Raw genomic sequence first — 21,156 nt, forward strand, 5'->3', positions numbered from 1 at the left:
TGAGTTGCACTCAGAAGGTATTGTTGAGGCAGTGGTGCTTTTATGATGACCTGCAATTAAAGTAATTTGTTCGTATTTAATGTGGAGGTGAATTTAACATTCATTTTCAAATGAAAACATAAACACTCAGTTTGGATTTGCAGCCTTATTGGCAAATCTTGTGTTATATCACATCTAATATACAGTGCATTATACAGTGCATAAGATGTTAGCTATCCTGCTGCTTATATGTAAATACAAACCCAATTCCAAAAAAGCCTCGAATGACATGTAAAATGTAAATAAAAACAAAATTAAGTGATTTTCAAATCTCATAACTCCACATTTTATTCACAATAGAACACATAAACCGCACCAAATGTTTAAACTGATATACTTTTTTGATTTCATGGAAAACATTGGCATGTTTTGAATTAGATGGAAGCAACGAATCTCAAAAAAGTTGGGATGGTGGCAGGAGGTGGCAGGAAAAAAATGCTGGAAAACTAAGTGGAGAAACTGAAGAAACATTTTGCAACTATTTACGTTAAGTGGGAACACATGTAAGCAATCACAAGTAATACCAGTAATATCTGTTTTTTAAAATTGGACATCTCAAAAACGAGCATCACAAAGAGGCAGAATTTCTAAGAAGTCAAGATGGTCAGAGGATAACAAGTCTGCAAAAAACTGAGTGTATAAATTTTTAGAGAATTTCTGAATAATGTCCCTCAATATAAAAGGGACAAGACTAAAAATCAATATTAGATGTTCATGTTCTTCAGGCAGTCAGGCATCAGTGCATTAAGAACAAGCATGGAAATCACAGCATGGGGCTCAGTAACACTTCCTCCAATCAAGGTCATTGAATGCAGTTCATCTTGCCATCTATCAAGCAAAGAAGAAGCCATGGGTGACCATGATCCTGCAATCCTGGCATTTTCTCCAGATCAAGTGACATTCAAATGTACTGAGGCACAATGGAAAAGTGTTCTGTGGTCAGACAAATCAAAATTTAAATTATTTTTTGGAAAACATGGACACATCCTCCAGACAAAAGTGGAAAGGAACCATCTGGCTTTTTATTAGTGCTCACTTAAAAAGCCCCCCACCCCCACCCTCAATTCTGGAATCCAGGTCCTGAATTGGCCTGCAGACAGTTCAGACTTTTCATCGATTAAAAACATTTAGTGCATCATGATAGTATGAATAAAATAAAAATATGATGAAGAAGACTCATGACTACTAGTCCTATATGAGACCAGAATGGGACAACATTCCTCTCCTTTTAGTTCCCAGATGTTTACAGTCTGCTGTTAACAGAAGCGCATGTTTACCACAGCTACACAGTAGTAAACATAGCCTTGCCCCAACTTTTTTGAGACATGTTACTACCAAATTCAAAATGAGTTCATGTCTTTCTTAGAATGGTACATTTTCTCAGCTTAGAAATTTAATACTTTTTCTATTGTGATACGATTCTGTTGTGAATAACATTTGAGGTTCACAAATTATTGTATGTTGTTTTTTATTTAGATTTTACACAGCAAACCAACATTTTGGAATTCAGGTTATATTTTGCACATATCATCCATCCATCCATCCATCCATCCATCGGGGCTTTAGGTTGAAGGAGGCCACAAGCTGGAGGGTCTTCTTTTCTTTTTTTAATACTGAATCTTCTTCTTTATCATATTTTTTTCAGCATGGATCGATTCAGTGTGAGTTAGCTGAGATAACATTGAGTTAAGTGCTGCTTGCATGTATATTGTGAAGGAAAAGAAAACAACTAGCTTTGGCCTTCACTGCTTTCTCTCACCTTGTATGAAATCACCCCATGTGCGATCCTCTCTGCAGAGTGCAGCAATCACGCCTTGCCTTGCTCACCACTCTTCAAACACAAGAGCACTTGAAAAGCTGATTTCCTGCTCCTCAGAGGGAACAGGTTTCTTTTGTCAACCGAGGAGCCAGGTCAACACAATAATTGCTGGCAAATTGTGCCTGAAAATATACAACGCTCATTTGATTTACATGTCATTTTCATGACTCGCCGCTCCAATTCTCCTTAACAGCTTGCAATGTTACATTAGGGCCTTATCAATTGTTTATAAGGGCAATCAATTTCTTTTCCTGGATGCGCTGTATCAAGTGTCTGGGGTTGTTTGTATGAGAGAAAAAGAATATACACTGCAACCACACACTCGCCCATACATATTAATGCATGTTATGTGAGGGGTCAAGCTGTTCCCCCTGCTTAATGGGATTATAGACATTAACAAACTCTTTACTAAATGAGAGAGGACCTTTTTCTTTCTCTTTGTCTCTCATCCCCGCTCTATACCATTTCACTCTGTCCTCTTTCTCTCTCTCTCTGATCCCTAATCAGCAAGTAGGCCTAGAAGTGCCTTGGGGCTGAATACGAACGAGCGCAGCTGCCTGGTGCGGATTACTACTACCACACACAGGCTTACCCTCAATGTATAAATTCACACACGCATGCCCGTGTAGTGAAAACAGTGTTCATATGTCATTCGCATATGCCAGCACTTGCTGACATATGTGTTTTTCAAGCATATGTCATACTGTGAAAGTATCTCACACATGCACGGGAAAGATACACACAGAAACTATTTTGATCACATACCGATAACGTCCAGTGGCAGACACATGCTTGGACACACCCACAGGTTTTAGTGTATCACAGGAACATGTCCATTCATAGCTTATATAGTAGTGTTAGAGGGCAGGTGCTGCAGCCATATGTTGCCATTAATCAGCAAGTGACATTTTGAATCAGCCTTATTTAAGAAAGAAAGATAAAAAGAAAGAAAGAAAGGGAACAAATTAGTTAAATGTCAGCAATATGTAAATGGATCATATTTAAGTGTTCAATTTACTCTGTTGTGGAAAACATGGTCGTTGTGTCTTTCTCCAGTTGATTTTGAAGTTTCCGCTTCAGTTCCAGACTGGCAGGTTAAACCTGTGCAGGGTAGTAAATCTGTGGCTTAATGTTCCTGTAGAACAAGCTTTTGATTTGCCTCTGAGCATGGCGTTAATGCCATTTCACTGTGCTATAGCTGCTCAGTCTTTAACGCATGAGATCTCCCAGGTCATAAATTAAAATATTGCAAACATCAAGCTATACTAACCTAAAAATCCTCACAATACAGAATCTTCAGTATTTACCTCTACAGAAGTTGACCTGAGTTTGTAAATTAGACCTCTGGGTGAGTTTACTTTCTGTGCTGCGTCATGGATGAAGGAGTGTTGTGGAAGTATCACACCTCCATCTAGTGGGAAAAAGAGGTAAGGCTAGCGAATACATGCACGAAGGGGTCGAAAAGGCACGTTTGGGTTGTGATATAAAATTGATGGTCTCAAAATCTTTTAAAAGGTTGAATGCTCAATCAGTTTCTTGTCCTAAATGCCAGGAGAGGCAGGTGGGCATGAATTAAAGAAACTTACTCTAGGGTATGTCTGCACATCATCCTGCCCACCAAAATATTTATGGGCAGCATTAAAATGTATTTTTTCCTTACACAAGTGAGTCATTTTTAAATTGCATCTGTATTTGTGTTGATTAGCTCAATCAAACTGAACTGGCTTCCAAACCAGCTCATTTTTACATTTAAATACAGTTATAAAATGTGCACATCTTGGAAAATATAAAGAATACTTTGTGAGTTTCTGACTGTAACTTGGACAGTGAACGGCATCTAGTGACAAAAATAACCTGAATGGTTATTAAAATGGCAATAAATGGATTGATTTACTGCGTGAGCTGTATGCCAAGGTGACCCGGGGAACTCTGGGTATACATGCAATCTTCGTTTTCTCTGTGTGATCTCTTTTTGACTGATATTGGGGGAAGAGTTCAGCTGGAAGAAATCATTTAACAAAGCAAGGACAATCTTCTCCCTGAGCAGGCAGGAAGAAGGCCACCACCTCTGTGTCTGCGTTCAGTTCATCCTCGTCCTCATCATCTGCCCGAGCTCTTTCTCAGTCTTCATTTCTGCTTGGCCCTGAGCTTGTGGTGTCACGTCAATCACACCCGAGGGAACGCACCAAGGTAGATTTGTTTTGGCTTTAATGAAAGATGCTCTTAAGATGCAAAGTTCAAGGCGAGAACTGGAGGTGGTGTGGGCTGCATAAAAAGACTCGTGACCTTGATGAGTGGTTGTACTAAGATGGTGATGTCAGACTTGGGAAGGACCTAGGAGTGGGACACAATCTGTTATTTTTTGCCATTCATAATGACCTTTGTCATCTCTATGCTTCATGTCAAGTTGCTGAAGTGTTCTTGTGCAGTGAGATTAAATTTATCTCATCTCCCAGTCCTTACCAGAGGCCTCTTTGGCTGATGCTTTCTAATGACTCTGCTGGAGCAGAATTGGAAGACTTTTCAACAGCAATCAGTTCAGCGTCACTGAATTTATCACACATGATGTGATTTTATTATATGTAGTTTCCCCGTATGTCAATATCATATCATCAAAATGGCGAAGACCATTAGAATTAGGTTTCACGCACACTTAAGCATCTGATACCTGTGCTAAAATTATTCTAAACGAATACCAGGCAGGCTACTAATCCAATCTAGTAAAAAAAATATATATATATATATATATATATATATATATACAAACCAATAAAAGGAAGCTCTCTTTTATTTGATCTAGCGCAGGCTTGTTATTCTGAAAACAGTTCGGTAGTAGATAGTAGACACTATCTATGTGTGCAGAAGGCTGAGCCAATCGTAGAGAGGGAGGCTCACCAGCAAAGGGCACACTAATGGGCTCACTGACAAACCAGCAGATATTCTTAATTAAAGATTAAGAAATCTCACAGCCTGACCCACATTTTTTGAGCGTATGCACGTCTGAATACGTGTGTGGCAGCGCTGCAAGATCCTATTTTGCCTGTCCTCAGAACGTGTCCATTATTGATGGCATCATTAAAATATGTACAAGGACAAAATAGGTGGTGCAGCGAAGGTTTTTGTGTGATAATATTGTGTTAGTGTGTGTGTGTTCGCATACATTAGATAGAAGGATTCGAGAGAACTTGAAGCAAATTTAAATTAAATACTTTTCCTGTTCTTTATGAACACATTCGTAACTTTTAATATTCTCACGAGCAACCAGATCAGCAGCAGTTCAGTGCGCCCTCAACTTTAACTGAATATGAACGCAGGTTTTATCCTTGAATGTTAATCACTGTAAAACTTTGCATATAAGTGTGTAGGTGTTTGTGTGTTTTGTTGTGTCAGCTAAGTGCAGTGTGATCTAACAGCAGCTGACAGGCAGGTTTGAGGCCTCTCTCTAGGGTCCTCAGTGTGTGTTTGTGTGCCTCTGTGTGTATGTGTCCTGCTCTAGTGGTGTGTGCTAATTGGAAGCTCAGCGGGACAGGCAGCAGGTCCTCCGTATCGCCCATGTGCACACGTAGAATCATACTCAGTCTCTTTCTCTCTCTCACTCTCTCTGTCTCACACACTAACACACACACACACACAGAGAGAGAGAGAGAGAGAGAGAGAGAGAGAGAGAGAAATCAACAGCAGTCTGGTCTGTTAGCCTTTCTACATTTAACATGAGTCCAGTCTGCAGCCTCTTCACTTATTCATTCCTCTCCACCTCCTCCTCAGCCACTTCTCGCCTGCTTTAACCTGAAACGACAGCTGCACTGTGGCCAGTGGAGACCTGCCTGGCTCCCCTGTCTCACTGGACATCAGAAAGAAATACCACCAGGTAGCTTGGAAGAGAAGAGAAGAGAAGAGAAGAGAAGAGAAGAGAAGAGAAGAGAAGAGAAGAGAAGAGAAGAGAAGAGAAGAGAAGAGAAGAGAAGAGAAGAGTGTGAGGGATCAATAGTGTACACGAGAAAAGGGTGATGTGCGTGAAAGGGGAGGTCGATGGTTTGCCCACTGGTGTGTGAATGTGTTATTTACCTGGACAGGCTGGGGACCAAAAAATGAGACATTCACCTTCTCCTGAGAAATCCCCCAACACAGTCTTACATGTAGACATGCATGAGCACATTTATTAATGCACACACAAACACAAGCAGAGGCACATGCGTACATTCTTATACATGCACAGACTTTAGAGAAAACTAAAAAACAAACACAAAGCAGACTGGAGAAGACCTGAAAAAGGGGGACATCAAATGTGAGGACCAGCGCAAGTCATGTCATGTTTATGAACACTTTTTACTGCTTTGTTTGATGAACAGAAATAATGAATCAAAATATTTTAGTAATAGGGAATGTTTCTCTTTACTTGACCTCTGTCAACAGATGTTTCAGAGCAGAGCTCAGCCTCCCTAAGGCGCAAGGATACTTCACTGTCACTGTTTTCACTGAAAAATGTACATTTTAAAATATTTATTTGTATTTCTAAAAATCCCCAAATAGCTTTAAATGTCCAAATTCTCTCTGTGTGTTCATGTGCGGTGTATGTGTGTTGCATGGTTTGGATGTCAGTTTCTTTACAGCATCTCTGACAGCCAGCATATGATCCTGAGACAGCATGACAGCTGTCTTCATGCCCCTCTTAACATACACACGCTCATCTGCCCACCCACCCGCACTGAAACACATAGAAACACACACGTGCACAACACAGCAAATGACAGATTTGCCACCTTGTGACAGACCTGCTACATCTACCTGCAACCGTCAGGCCCAAGGATAGAGAGGTGATTGGTTGAGGATAATATGGAGGTTGTGTTTAGTGTGACTCGAGGCTAGACAGGAGACAAATACAGGGATGGACAAGACACCAAAGGGCTGGTGGATAGATGGATGGATGCCAGGGGTCAAGAGAAAATCTAAGTGAAGCTAGAAGATGCAGGAAATTAGAAAAGTGGAAGGAAAACACGAGTAATGAGGGAATGAGAAAAAAACAGTTTTACAGATAAATTATGTAAAGTTTTTTGCCAAATTGGCTATTTATGCTGAGGCTGGAGGGAGCGGACTATAAACTGAGCTGAAGCACAAACTGCAACAAAGCAAAAAGCTACATAGGGATAGATTTTACTATATAGTAAAATGCCACATCATCATCGACTTCAAAGCAAACTCATTTGTACAAGGTTACCCCAGGCCAGTTTTCTTAGAGGCAGTTCTAACCCCTAACCCTAGGGGAACAAAGACCCTTAAACTAAAAAGTGCCAAGGACATGCGGTGTGGGGGAGATCAAGGGTGGTGGCATTGTAGTATGCATCGCTGAGGTGCCTCCATTTGAGTACAATTGTAGGCACCATCCTCCTCACTGCACCCTAATCTGATGAGACAAGCCTGACATTCCACACCATACAGCAGAGACGTCTCTGGCTTTCATACATATGTGCTCAGACAAACATATGGAGAAGACGCAGAGGTTAAGGAAACAACAACACAGACAAGAGTGACAGATTGTTAGGGTTAAAGCTGCAAGCAAACATTACCTATTAGTTTGCTTTTCTTGTTGATCTTTCCATCTTTTCCTGCTCACCAATTCCATGTCACGGCTGAGAGAACCCGCGTCTCCACTGTCGATGACAGACGTGTTGTTGGAATCAGCGTTGCGTTATTCATTTACATGCTTCTTTCTTTGCATTTTGCTGTTCTTCTGCTGTTCACGCAGTCCTCCAGCATAGGCACAGCAATCTGTGAAAGACAAAAACTTGATATGTCACATGACAGCGATGAGAAAGTAAAGTCACACAAAGGCTCAAGCAAAGTAAAATATCCAGACTTTGTCATTGTGTTGTAAAGCTATGATGAATATGAAAAGTTGCTTTTATACAGTTATTTTTTAACTTGAGATGCAGAGGTTACTGATTTAATACTTCTACCTTCACAAAGCCTATAAGCATGTGCTTCACACAGAGAACCTTGTGCTGTGCTTGAGGGCGGTCTCACCGTCGGCCTTTTCCCAAAGCAGAGGTGATGTGTCCACTAATGTCAACATCGCAGCCAGGGTCAGAGCACTGTCAAAGACCCTAACGCACAACCTTTTCCAGCTAACACTAACCCAGTACGAGTGCGTGATAATGTGCGTGCCCAAAATGCCAAGTGCTCCCCTGTCCCTTCTCAATATTTCATCTGTTGTCTTGCTTTACCTTGCTTTAGGTAATGGCCCAGTCACATAACCCATTTTTCATATGTTTGCCTGTATTTGTGTATTATACCTTTTAGTGATAGAGGATTTTTGTCTGGTCTGTACTTTACTCTTATTTGCTATTCAAAGTGATAGATTTATAACATGAGCATGCAAAAATGTGGCTTTTGCACACGACAGTGTCTCAGTTGAACTCATTCCAGTTTTACATTAATGATAACTTTGTTAGTTACAAAGAACTAGATTTGCCATCAAATGGGGGTTTTAAGTCAATCAAAAGGAGCTCAGTATGTAAGATGTGGCATAAATAGTGGAATATCATTATTATCCATGGTTATAATTTACATTTTGTGTCCAAATCGCCACAATTCTCATTGTCTTTTAGATAAAATGCTAAAAAGGATAAAAATAAAGGTGTAGGAATTTGTCAAAATGATGTGCTGGGTATAAATTCCCATTTGAATTTGAATAAGACATTTTTGTCTTTAGTTGCGTTTTTTTTTTTTTTTTCCATTATTCAGCAAACTTTATAACTGTGCTTAAATAGCAACTATAAAAGCAGCTTTCCGTGCCGCTTATATATATTCCTTTTATCTCAATACACCAACTTTTCTGGTTATTTCTTGGTCTCAATTAAAGAAATGTATTCAAAAGTCAAAGCTATGCTATATATAAAGTATATGACACAAACATAATATGCCATGTACTACATATTTCCTGAGCATGATCTGTCAAGATAGAACAGGGACACTGTAAATCAGTTACAACACACATGAGACGCTGCACTGAAGGCATGTAGGTGTTGGAGCGTGAAGGGCTTTCCCTGCTAATGCAGATATAATGATGTGACTATGACTATATCAACGTCAGCGTGTGAGAGTCTGTGTATGTTGCCTCTTCTCGGGGACAGTTGTGCTGCTGATCTGCAAGACAATTCTTTGTGACTCACACCACATGAAAAAGAAAGTTAAAGATAGATAGAGGTAACAAGGGATAGACAGAGGTTGATGAACAAGAGAAGACAACATCTATGTGTTGTTTTGATTGTGATGAGAGGCAAGTGAAGAAGACAGTGAGTTGGCCTACATTCATGTGGCTTAATGTGTGAGGGGAAAACAGAGAGACAGCTCCGTGTCCATCTAATTATTCATCCAAGGAAGGCAGCGGATGTTATGTTGCTAGGTGTGTTTGTGTGTGGCTGCATATGCTGGGGACAGTGAGTATTATGAATAATGTGATTCCCAACCAAACTTAGTAAGATGGGGAGAATATTTATAGATAACCAAAATAAAACAAAAACAAAACATAGTAGTGTTTTGTTTATTTGTTTACATTTAAATAAAAAAGCATGGACAAATGGTTGTAATGAAAATAAATACCATGGGAATTAAAATGAATAGATGCATGCTTGAAAAATCGAGGCTACTATTTGTGCTTTAAATTATTATTGTTGTTAAATAACAAAAAAATCAATTAAAATGATCACATTTTCAACATGAGAGTTTCATGGATGGTCAGTGAAGGGGTGCTTCAGTTCACTTTTCAGGCTTTTCAAATACACTAGACACAAAAGGCTGAGAACTGGTGATCTAGACCACTTGTGCAAGTGAGTGTGTGTGTCTATATCAGACAATGTCACACACTTTTTTTCCCCAAGGTGACATACTAGATAACATTTTCACTTTTGGACTCTAAAAGTAGTATTAATCTCCATCAAACGTCCCAAAAGACATTCACGTGCACAAAGACACACAGACACGGCCCATATCACAACAGTTGTCTCTGGCATTTCAGTGATTTAGAGCATCATCCCTGGTTGCCACCAGCGTGAAGCTGTGATCTTCACATATATGACACCTCAGCTCAACAAGGTGCACACACACACACACACACACTGAAAGGATGTCTCTGCTCTGTCTCTCCTGCCGTCACATTCTCACTTCCTGATTTAGACAGACAGAGACCAATCCTTTGGGACACAGAAACACTTCTCTTTCGCTCCCTCCCTCCTTCCACGAATCTTTCCCCTTTTCTTGATCTGCTGCTCCCTCTCGTGGGGATGAGGGAAGGCAGGGCTGGAGGTTAGAGAGATGGATGTGGGTGATACACCGATACACAGTCAGTCTCCTGCGGGAATGGTGTGATAGAGAAGAAGAGAGAGGGACAAGGGCAAGTAGAGGGGAAAAAAAGTACGAAGCTTATTTCTCATGGCTTAAGAAGACAGAGAGGAAACAGAAACACAGGAAAGTGATATCTTGTTTTAGTTTCATGTGTTATTTGTACTGTGTTCCAGATATATATTAAATATATATACAGATACAGATATACTGCTTAAACTGGATGAGTTACTATGATCTGTACTAACCCATTAAAAGGAAAATATTCCCAGTAATTCAGACTTTTTTAAAATTCTGGGATCTCCTTTAACATCTGAAATAAAGTTCTGTCCCTGTGCAACTTGAGCTTGTAATGACTAACCACTGCTTGTTAAGGGCTTTGAATGTCCACTTGTTTTTGTCATGTCTATCTCTCCTCTAAAGAGGACAGGCATGTCTCAAGCGCTTTTCCCTAAGGCTTTTTACTTGTTACACAACCTGCTGTTGTGAAAAATCTACAGGCAAGTCTGAAAACCCTCCCAGCACTTCTTCTTTCTTGTGTGCCATATCTATAAAAACATCCCTCAAATTTAACTCAGAGTAAAGTGCAGTGTAGAGATGAGTAAATACAGTACGTTATATTGCATTTTTTTCTTTCCTTTTTTATTTACTGTGATTTTGAAGATAAAAAATGTTTCCTCAGTTCAAGTTTGGAATTTTTTTCATGACATTCCCCACATGCAATACTACCATACGTTATTTAATTATAATAATTATAAGTTTTTCTTTCAGCTTTTGTATCAGATTCTTACCAATAAATCAAATCTGTTATCTTGTTGGTCTGTCAACTAAAAATACAGTGGCTATCCTAATAGCACTCTTTTTAACTAACACACACCGATGTATGCATCAGGAGCAATCTGGGGTTCAATATCTTGCCCAGAGGCACATTGGCAGTGGACTGGAGGGATTGGAGACTGAGACGTAGCCATTCATGATACAATAAACCACAAATAAAGATTTGAGTGTCGGTTTGACTGGGGTGCATTTTGATAAATGTAGCTTTCTGCCTTCACATGGTTTGGGTGTGTTTTGTATACATCTGTTTGTGTGCAAAATAAGGATATGCTTAAAGAAAATAAATAAACATTAAATGTATTTCTCGCATTTCTATTATCTTCTATTTATTTTGTTACCTTAAAAACTTTGAAATGAAATTAATTAAATGCATTTTGATTTTTGCCTTTAAACCTTGTTGTGATGATAAAGGCTTCCAGAAACATCTATAAATGCATATAAAGGCAAACAGCATAATAATGTGAAGGACAGAGTTTGGATTATTGAAGAGCTTCTAGCTCATCATCCATCCATTCAGCTAGCCCTCAATTTTGTTCTACTTATCCAGTTCAGGATCACACAGGGGGATGGAGCTTATGCCAGCTGACATTGAATGAGAGGGACACCTTGGACCTGTTGTCTTTCCACAGATGGACAGACACCTTTGGCCATTTTAGAATCACCAATTAACCTCATGTGCATATCTTTGTATTGCTGGAGCCACTCAGACAGAGAACCCACAGAGGGGTACAGAAAGGCCACAAACTGGATTCAAAGCCAGAACCTTGCTATGAGGGCTCAATACTAATTGCTACACCAGCATGCTGCCCTGTAGCTTAACAGGACAAACAAAATGAAAACTTTTAAAACTTACAAACATCAATAGTGGGTTGAGGGGTGTTGCTGTTTCTGCAGCATTGAAATGAATTCATAGAAATTTCAGCAATTTCAGATCTATACCTTTTAGACAGTAACAAAAATACATTTTTAAACACACAGAAACAGATCTAGAGTGGAAGATTGTAAAAAAATGATGCTGAAAAAAGAGAGACAACCAGTGAATGACTGACTGAGTAACCACCAGAAAAAGTATAAACTCTGAAGCCTGCAAAATTACAGTACATAAAATCGCTGGTGTAAACAAAGGGGATAGTACATGAAATTACTGGTGTAGGCTACCGTGATACACTGTACCCTTTATTTCCTGCGTGCTTTGAGAGGTGCAGCGACACACGGAAAGTTGACTTCTAGAGTGGTGTGAGGTTTCTTTTTGCTTCTCCATGCTTGTTTCTGCTGTCACTGCTGTCAGCAGCCGCTTTAGGTCACTGAGAAGCTACCACCCCATCTACCTGTGTTTTAGCACATCACACGCTGCACTGCACAAACACACACACACACAGAGACAAGCACATGCTCATAGGTAGAGTCCACTAGCTGAGGCAGACTGAGGAGCTGCCCAGGAAACAGGGATTTGTTTATGTGGATTGAGTGGCAAAGGAAGGGAGAAAGGGAAAGGTGTGTGGGTGAACATTGATGCCTTTTTGTGATGAAGTAAAAGTGATATGTAAATAATAGATCCCAGAGATGAATTATTGAAGGAGTACATTGATGCTCTCATGGTGTGGAAGCAGGAGCTCATTCATGAAAAAAGGTTTGTGGAGGAAAGATGAAAGGGTGAGGGGGGAAACAGGGTGTTGCTATGTCAGCTTTCAGTTCCAACACAGCGACATACACTGATGCACGCACGCACGCACGCACACACACACACACACACACACACGCACATACACACACACACACACACACACACACACACACACACACACACACACACACACACACACACACACAGACTTTCAAACCACATTCATACAATCATAGTTGTACAAGTTTCTCAATGACGATGGGAACAACTCAAAAACAGAAGGAATGGTGCCCATTGTTATTACAGTCCAACATACAACTTTAAAAACATGTTAGCATTTCTTAAACGATCCATAAAATTTACATCGGTTCAGCATGTTTTTAATATCTTTGTAACTGGGTATTGACTGATATACTGTTATTGTATCTATGTTGATTCTCTTTATTAATTTTGTTTCATTGTGTTCTCCAAAAACTTAATGTGCTGCTGTAATCCCAGTTTAGACACTTCTGCAAAAGATATTTTTTATATTATTTAATGTTTTACAAGGAGTCATTCTCATTCTTCTCTCTTACTATTTAATACCCCCAGTGATATTTTTGCTATTTTATATTAGGTCAAAAATAATTTCATCATGTTCCTGAGAATATTGTTCCACGCATTACACTTAATGGGATTTAAAGAGGAAGTAAAAGTGTGAGAATCTTTGTCAGTCAGAATGAAACACTGGCTTCTGGCTCCTCAAATGGAAGCCGGATATTTAACAGAGGCAGGACCCTCCACCCTTAATACACTCACCATTACACAGCCTTGCTTTTGGGTGTTCTATAACGCCAGATCCTGTTGAGCTGACAGGTGACAGAACAGTCCACATCAACATACGTCTACTCTCTTTTGCTCCAAACACACACACACACACACACACACACACACACACACACACACACACACACACACACACACACACACACACACACACACACACACACACACACACACAAATCCTGTTGTCTGCCACCAGCTGATAGGTGACAGGGAGCAGGCTCTGCCTTTTGGGCATGTCCAGCCCTGGAATGTCTGAAGCTGTCTACTGTACAGCAGCAGGGTGTGTGTGTGTGTGTGTGTGTGTGTGTGTGTGTGTGTGTGTGTGTGTGTGTGTGTGTGTGTGTGTGTGTGTGTAGGTGTGTGTGTGTGTGTGTGTGTGTGTGTGTGTGTGTAGGTGTGTGTGTGTGTGTGTGTGTGTGTACATCTATCTTTATGAGGACAATTCAGAGTTTCCTGCAGTCTGTAGTCCATGGTATAAGAGTACAGATAGATACCATGGACTGTATTTACAGTTGTCTTTGACTCAAGATGACTCTGGCCACCTCATTTCAGCAATAAGTTAACATTATATTGCCCCAATGTCAGGCATGTTGTGGTATTTAGTCCATATTTGACCCACATAATATTAGCTAGTGCCATGGGATGCTGATCTACTTAATTCAAAGTCCTTTCTCCTCTTATAATGCTTCTGTTATAATATACTTTCTCCTGCGTTCAATTTAAATCGGTATAGAAAATCTTCCACCTTGTTGGCACATAGATGGCACATGTGTAATGAATAATGGGGGTATTTTAGGTAGTATTATTATCATTTGAGAATTATAAGATTGTATCTATGCCAGGAGCCATTAGTCTAGGCAATACACAACATTTCGCTGGGAAGTCCTGTGGTTATGACCCTAACCATAGAACCATCATAAACACTATTTATGTCTTTTCTATATCTGTGCTAATAAATGGAAAATAAAGTTGTTGTTTTTTTTAAAGGAGTCTCAGAAAGAAAATGGGCCTGGTCTGAAAGCCTCCCTAACATGGATAAGAATCTGCATTACTTCTTGTCATCAGTGTAGTAGTCAGTGAGTAAGTCATGGAGCTTTTGTGTTGGGGTACTACACATGTCACAGGGAATAAGACAGAAGCAAAAGCGAGATAAGAGGAGGCAGCTGCCTACCTAGAACTGCTGGCACGGCAGCCAGGGGCGGGGCCAAGACAGCATGGCACACGTCGTCTCCAGACACCCTTTCTTCTCCCTGCTTCGCCAGAGGCTTTGACAGGCGGCACGAGAGCCCCTTGGCCCAGTGAGGGGTGGACAGCCATCTGACAACTCCCCACCTGCATGACCTTTACCATGCTTGACCCCCCTACAGGAGACAATCACCTCATAGCAAACAGCCCTACGGGAGATGTAGACACACAGTGCAGTCAGGAAGACACACACAACAAACTCAGACATGCATGCCACACACACAAAAAGTCAGGCTTAAAAAGGAGACATCCTATTAAAATATTAGGACATTTAATTTCCAATGTTTAATGGGAGGCAATTATTTACATTTTTAATTCACTTGTCATTTTTAACTGACTCATTCATTAGCTCACATCCGCATCTATGCAAATCAATTTACAAATCATTTAAAATGCAGTGAATGTGAATGTGTGTGTGAATGGGTGGATGACTGGTTGTGTAAAGCGCTTTGGGGTCCTTAGGGACTAGTAAAGCGTTATACAAATACAGGCCATTTACAATCATGATTACACAAAAAAAATAGCCTTTTTTGAAATGGGGCTCTGAAAAAGCCACCCAGTGCTTACAAATAGGGCCCCAGACAACCTGTGGACAATTTAGAATCACCAGTTAACCAGCATGTATTGGAAAGATGCCAGAGTACCTGTATGCTTTTCTCTATTTTTTCTATTTTCCATAAATCCATTTTCTACAAGAGTTTTTGGGAAAATGTTCTAATAGCTCAGTAGTCCATATGTACAAGCAGGCTCAGGCTTCAGATATTTTCAACAGTATGTTTTCATCAGTTTTTACTGACTTGGCTCGTTGTGATGTCAGTAAGAGTGGCAAATGATGGTAATCTCAATCGCACATCTCTAGCTTTATGGCTGAAGCTCCGCCCACCCGCTGTTTAAAACTTCTGTTTTGGACAGGCAGCCAGTAAGAACATCTAAACGTCTAAAACAACTTACAAAACGTATGACGCCTTTTGTATGGCCTGCTTTAACAACGTGCTAACCTTATTTACAATCAATATTGTATGGATGTAATAATGATGCAGTGGATCAAAGTGGATCAAATGAGGAGCTGATAGAAGGCATAGTTTAAAATAATCATGCTTTATCTGCTTAATCTGAGATTAAAAATATGAAGATTAACTGAAAAATCATAGTGTAGACCAAAGTAATTATTTACAGCATTAATGTTAAATACGGTAAATATTCTCATTATGTTTTCACTATAAACGGCATATTTGCTAAATGATATATGATATTAAAACCTGTTAGCCTACCTTCATTACATAAAAATACATTTTGGTTATAAAAGTATATTGTTTTTACAGAAATCAAATCTTACTCTAATTTTGTCATCACATTTTTAAACCATATAAGTAAACCAAATAAGTAATGTGTTGTTAATAGCAGGAGCAGGAACCATATCCTACTATAATTTGGTCAGATGGGGGTTTCTATGTGAATGCATCCACAGTCCAAAGACATGCATGTTAGGTTAACTGGTGATTCTAAATTGGCTGTATATGAATGTATGTGGTTCTCTCTGCATTAGCCCTAGATAGACTGGAAACCTGTCCAAGCGAAGCGCTAAAAGAAGGCCCTATAGGGTTATGCTGGCGCTCATCAAGCATTTCGTTTATTTGCTGTCTTCTTTTATGGAAGTCTGTGAAAATTGATATCACTGAATTTACAACCAATTTTCAAGTGCTTTTGCTTGGTTTTTATTTTGGGATAAAATCTTTTGATTCACCTTTAGCCTCTCTGACTGACTGGAAATGCCCCTGAAGCTACCCAGGGTGTCCTGCACCTAGTTAGGAAAATTCAGTTAGTCTCAGATATGACATCAGTCTCCTTAAGTCGGTTTAAATTGTAAAGTAAAGACACTATAAGAGTAAAACCCCAACAATCAGACTTGCTGTGAGCCAGCACATGGCAACAGTGGGACGGACAAACATACTTTTAACAAGAAGAAACAGAAGGAAACCTTGCACAGTCCAGGCTCAGGTAGCCATGTGCCAGGAGCGTATTGGCGTGGTGGAAAGAGAAGATAAAATCTAATGATACATGGTGGTGTATGAACACATGTGGAGCAGGAAGATCAGAGTCGAGAAGAAATTCTCATTGCATCACACAAAGTCCCATTGCAGGAAAACCTATTCCAGCATAAGTAAGAGATGGTTCAGGGTCACCTGACCGAGCCCTAACTATAAGCATTTTCAAAAAGTAAAGTGTTAAGCCTAATCTTATAGGCAGAGTGGGTGTCTGTCACCAGAATCCAAAATCAGAGCTGGTTCCATGGGAAAATAAGACTCTGCCTCCCATTCTGCGTTCAGAAGCTCTAGGAACCGGAAGCCATCAGCCCCAGAGCGAAATGTTGTAGTAGGATTATATGATACTATGATGTCTTTAAAGTATGATGAATACTATTTTTTCAAGATGTTGTATGGATAAGAATTTTTGAATTAATTTGCATCACTACATCTTTTGTTTCAGTAAATGTGAACATTTTTGCTTTTTAAAAAATTTCTTAATGCAAATTACTTTAATACATGATTTTCTTCTAAAACTGGATTGATTACCCAGTTTTTCCTCCCTGTAATCCTATTAATGTAGATTTACTGATAAAAACAATCCAGTAATTATGCAAATTATTATTATGCAATATCACAAAAACTGCAGTCTTACGTCAGCGCAGCGCTGAACACTGCGTAGCTCTACGTCATCAAAAGGCGTCGTGGCAGCGTGAGAGGGAAAACAAATGCCAGTGCGAATTGCTGTGAAGTAAGTAGAGCATTTATCATTAAAAAAGAAACGGCTATAAGGTTATGAAAGCATTCTGGCGATGCTTAAAGTATTTTTAAAGCTGATAAATGATGGACGCTGCGCAAAATATGCACTTTCCGTTCGTAGCACTTTTACAAGTGTCGTTAATCGAAACTAACGTGCCTTTTCCATATCTGTAGGTTACTGCTCCTGCACCATAACGCTCTCTCCTGATTTGTTCCAAAACCGCGTGTCGGTTCAGTTCTAATGAATCCAGTAATTAGACGGGGACTGCCTCCGTCCGTGAGGAGTCTTCTCACAGACATCGGTCCAAAGGAGGAGTGGACGGATGAGGAGTCTGAAACGGTGACCAGAGATGGCATTCTGCTTCCGCACAGAGGAGCTACGTCTGGAAATGAGCTTCTCACACCTGCCAGGAGCCATGATAATGCTCCAGAGGATGGTGGTGTCTCTGGAAGAAGTGGACTTTGCATGTTGTGTAAAAGTAAACCTCCTTGCTACACCTGTCCCAGGTGTAACCTGCAGTACTGTGGCTTGGAGTGCTACAAGAGCCCTGATCACTCTGCATGCTCTGAAGAGTTTTACAAGGAGTCTGTTCTACAGGAGCTGAAGGAAATGGGGACAACTGAGACTGAAGGGAGAAAGAAAATGCAGGAGATTCTTGTGGGACTCAAACAAAAGGCAGAAATGACACAAGGGGGGATGGAGAGTTTGTTAAAAGAGGCGGGTGTTGTGTCAGATGACACAGATGATAGGGAAGGAGAGGCAGCTGAGAAAGTGCAGGCTGTGGAGCTCCTGGCCAGGTTAGCAGAGCTTCAGCAGTCTGGAGAAGAGAATGCAACAGAGATTGAGGATATTTTGGGAAAACTTGAAGAGATTGGAGGAGGTGCGCTGATTCCTGGAGACACTGATGAGGATGCTGAAAGTGCACAAGGAGAGCTGGACTTGGCTGATCAGCTCTCAGGGCTGGAGATTGACAAACTTTCAGAAGAGGAGCTGTGGGAACTTCTCAACAACAAAGAGAAAGAGAGTTTTGTGAGTCTCATGAAGGATGGAGCTCTTGGTGGCCTGGTTCCCCTTTGGAAGCCATGGTGGGAGGAACATGAGGAGGGAGGCAGAGCACTGGTGGAAGTGCTTGAGGAAGAAGTAAGCAGACAGGAAAGAGAAACTGTGACAACTATGGAAAAGCAGGACATTGATAATGGAGTGAAAACCTCACAAGGTGTTCAGAAACGAATCAAATCAAAGCCAAAAAGCTTGAAAGGAGGAACAGGGAAGGAAACGAGTAAAGGAAGTTCAGCAGTACCCCCAATTTCTTCAAAAATTCCAAAGCTGAGTTCCTTATGTCCAAATCCTTCTCCTCTGGTTTGCTATGGTTTAGTGAATGCACTTTTTGGCTATGCTTTTACCCTGTGCCTGTTTAACGGTGACACCGATTCACTGATGTTTGAGTTCTGTGACATGATTCTTGCTCTGTCTGAGGCACTGAACTCAAGCAAGGTGTTCACCTCTCTCCAAGAGGCCTTAGGCTGTGGAGAAGCTCTCATTTTAGATGGAGGTTACCTTGACAAGGAGGACCTTCTTGCCCCTGCCAGGGCCGTGGAGGCCGTGGCTCACATCATGACTGGCAGAGACGGAAAGGATGCTGCTGGATACTCCCTGGCAGCCTTGAGTCAACTTCGTTCTGTGCTCTCCCGGGCCAAAATGGCCCTGTCTAAAGATGGAGAGGAAGTGGAAAAGAGACGGAAGTACTTCCTGGCAAGCAAGAAGTGTGAATTCTTTCAAGCCTGGGTGCTGGACAATGTACATCAGATTCATAGACTGGCAGTTAAGCTGTGGAGCGAACACAGAAAAAGAGAGAGTGCAAGGAACAGCATGCAGAAAGCCAAGACTGAAGTTGAGAATTTACAGAAAGGGAAGAGAAAAGATAGCGATAAGCTGATTGAAGAACTAAGTTAAAGAAGATTTGGTTTAACGTGTTGATGCAAAAGTTCATGTTGTAATAAAATGCATCATATTCTCTCATATAGTCAAATTCCTACTGGCAATAAAAGCTGATATTTTCCACTAATTTCTTTGGTTATCTTTCTTGTATTAATTTATTTTAATGAGGAGAAAAGTAATTTAAAATCTGTTTAAATTTCCTGTATAAGCCATAAGAATTTATATTAGTCAAATTGGAAATAGAAGAGTTTTCAATACATACGTAGATGGATACTTTATTCATCTCCAGGGGCAAAGTCAGAAATTCCAGCAGTAACACATTAAGTGTTACTATTTTGTAACAGTTATTAGGTGATATACAAATAAGATATAATTTGATATGTAACAAAAGGATCAAGTTTCCACCTTAAATTTGAAACTACAATTTCTGAAAAAATTACTTTAAAAGGACCTTTGGAGACACAGGTCATTTAATACATTTAGAATGATTTTTTGTCAGTTAATTATAGATCATACCTCTCGCCCTATGGCAGCTGGGATACACTTTTAGAAGCGAAAGAGAATAGATGGATAGAATTACAGACAATTTCATAGTAGCTTTGGGAGAACTGTTATAGTACTTGAAAACCTTACTATTGAATTAATAAGTGATGAGGTGAAACTGTACATGTGTGTATTTGTTTTCCCAAAGGACAGTGGTGATAGAGTTCAAAAGAACTGACATAAGACTGCAAGGGAGCTTGAGCTGTTATGCAGTGAGTGTGGGAAACACATCCAAATCCCACACATACAAGTTTTCTTAGTATTGTTCTGAATGCACAGATTAGTTCGCAATACGTTTTGTTATCTAAGTGTTAATTTATTATTTAGGTTTTCATGGTTATAAATGAATCCAAACAGTTCTAGAGTTTTCATTATGGCTGTTATGTTTTCATATCTTACGTCAAATAGGAAATTATATAGTGCAGGAGTCTCAAACATAAGGCCACGGGGGCAGAATTGGCCGGGCTAAGACTCCAATCCGGCCCAAAAGAGCTTTGGAAAATGTTAGAGGGCATAAATTTTCGACATCTTTCCTTTATCAGCTTTTTCTACTGATAAAGCTCCCCCCCCCCCCCCCCCCCCAGGGCCATTCATACTATAACAAAGTAATTAAGTAATAGTTAAATGACAGAGAACGTCCCGTTATTTTAGTTCTATAAAGTGCATCCAAAGTGAAGAAAAATCGGAAACTTTCTTCAAACTAACAGAAATTTTCTGTTGTATAATTACAGGATAGTCAGGGCAATGACCAACCAGACATTTTTCTCTTAATTTTAATTTCCTAAAGCTTAAGCCATTTAATCTACAACAGCTGCATTTTCTTAATCACACTTAATGTCTGAGACATACATTTTAATTTTTTTTTAATATTAAGAAAGCTCAGGTATTAAATGTGTAGTTAAACTTTACACCGACATTACGAGAAATTTCACCCACTTAAGATGTAGTTTGTAGTCTGACATCCCTCGTACAGTGCGAAAATAGATTTTTTAAATTCTCCATAAACGAGTATGATAAAAACCATAAAATAAAACACTGACCTGAACCATACTGTCAAGGCAAAGAATATAAACAATATGTAAAGGTTAGAGATGCTATTATACATGTATTTTCCAGCCTTTAGCCATGTCCCAAAGAACGTTTCTTTTCACCGTGCGCCTAGCGC

The 21,156-nt window shown here is 39.9% G+C and overlaps 1 protein-coding gene and 1 long non-coding RNA gene across 3 annotated transcripts; one reads left to right on the forward strand and one right to left on the reverse strand.

Annotated features, from left to right (window-relative positions):
- Positions 1 to 7,646: 7,646 nt before the first annotated feature.
- LOC146655401 (uncharacterized) lies at positions 7,647 to 21,156 on the reverse strand. 2 transcript variants are annotated; one of them, XR_014914290.1, is made up of 4 exons: positions 21,032 to 21,156; positions 16,471 to 16,527; positions 14,653 to 14,875; positions 7,647 to 10,205 (listed from the first exon to the last, which is right to left on the reverse strand). It is a non-coding gene; the product is annotated as an uncharacterized LOC146655401 (long non-coding RNA). The 2 variants fall into 2 exon arrangements; XR_014914289.1 differs by lacking the exon at positions 16,471 to 16,527 and having other exon boundaries at positions 7,648 to 10,205; positions 21,032 to 21,150.
- Positions 17,420 to 19,676, forward strand: znhit2 (zinc finger, HIT-type containing 2). The gene is made up of 2 exons (XM_085427580.1): positions 17,420 to 17,501; positions 17,684 to 19,676. The coding sequence occupies exon 2, from the start codon at positions 17,751 to 17,753 to the stop codon at positions 19,461 to 19,463; it is 1,713 nt and encodes a 570-aa protein (XP_085283706.1). The 5' UTR covers positions 17,420 to 17,501; positions 17,684 to 17,750; the 3' UTR covers positions 19,464 to 19,676.

The sequence above is a fragment of the Rhamphochromis longiceps genome, linkage group LG13 (assembly GCF_057381845.1).
Source record: "Rhamphochromis longiceps isolate RC_006_pf linkage group LG13, R_longiceps_female_GT1.1, whole genome shotgun sequence".
NCBI classification, from domain to species: domain Eukaryota; kingdom Metazoa; phylum Chordata; class Actinopteri; order Cichliformes; family Cichlidae; genus Rhamphochromis; species Rhamphochromis longiceps.

What these genes read in the sequence shown, in the direction of transcription:
- znhit2 (XM_085427580.1), top strand. Translation starts at nt 17,751, where the DNA reads ATGAATCCAGTAATTAGACGGGGACTGCCTCCGTCCGTGAGGAGTCTT.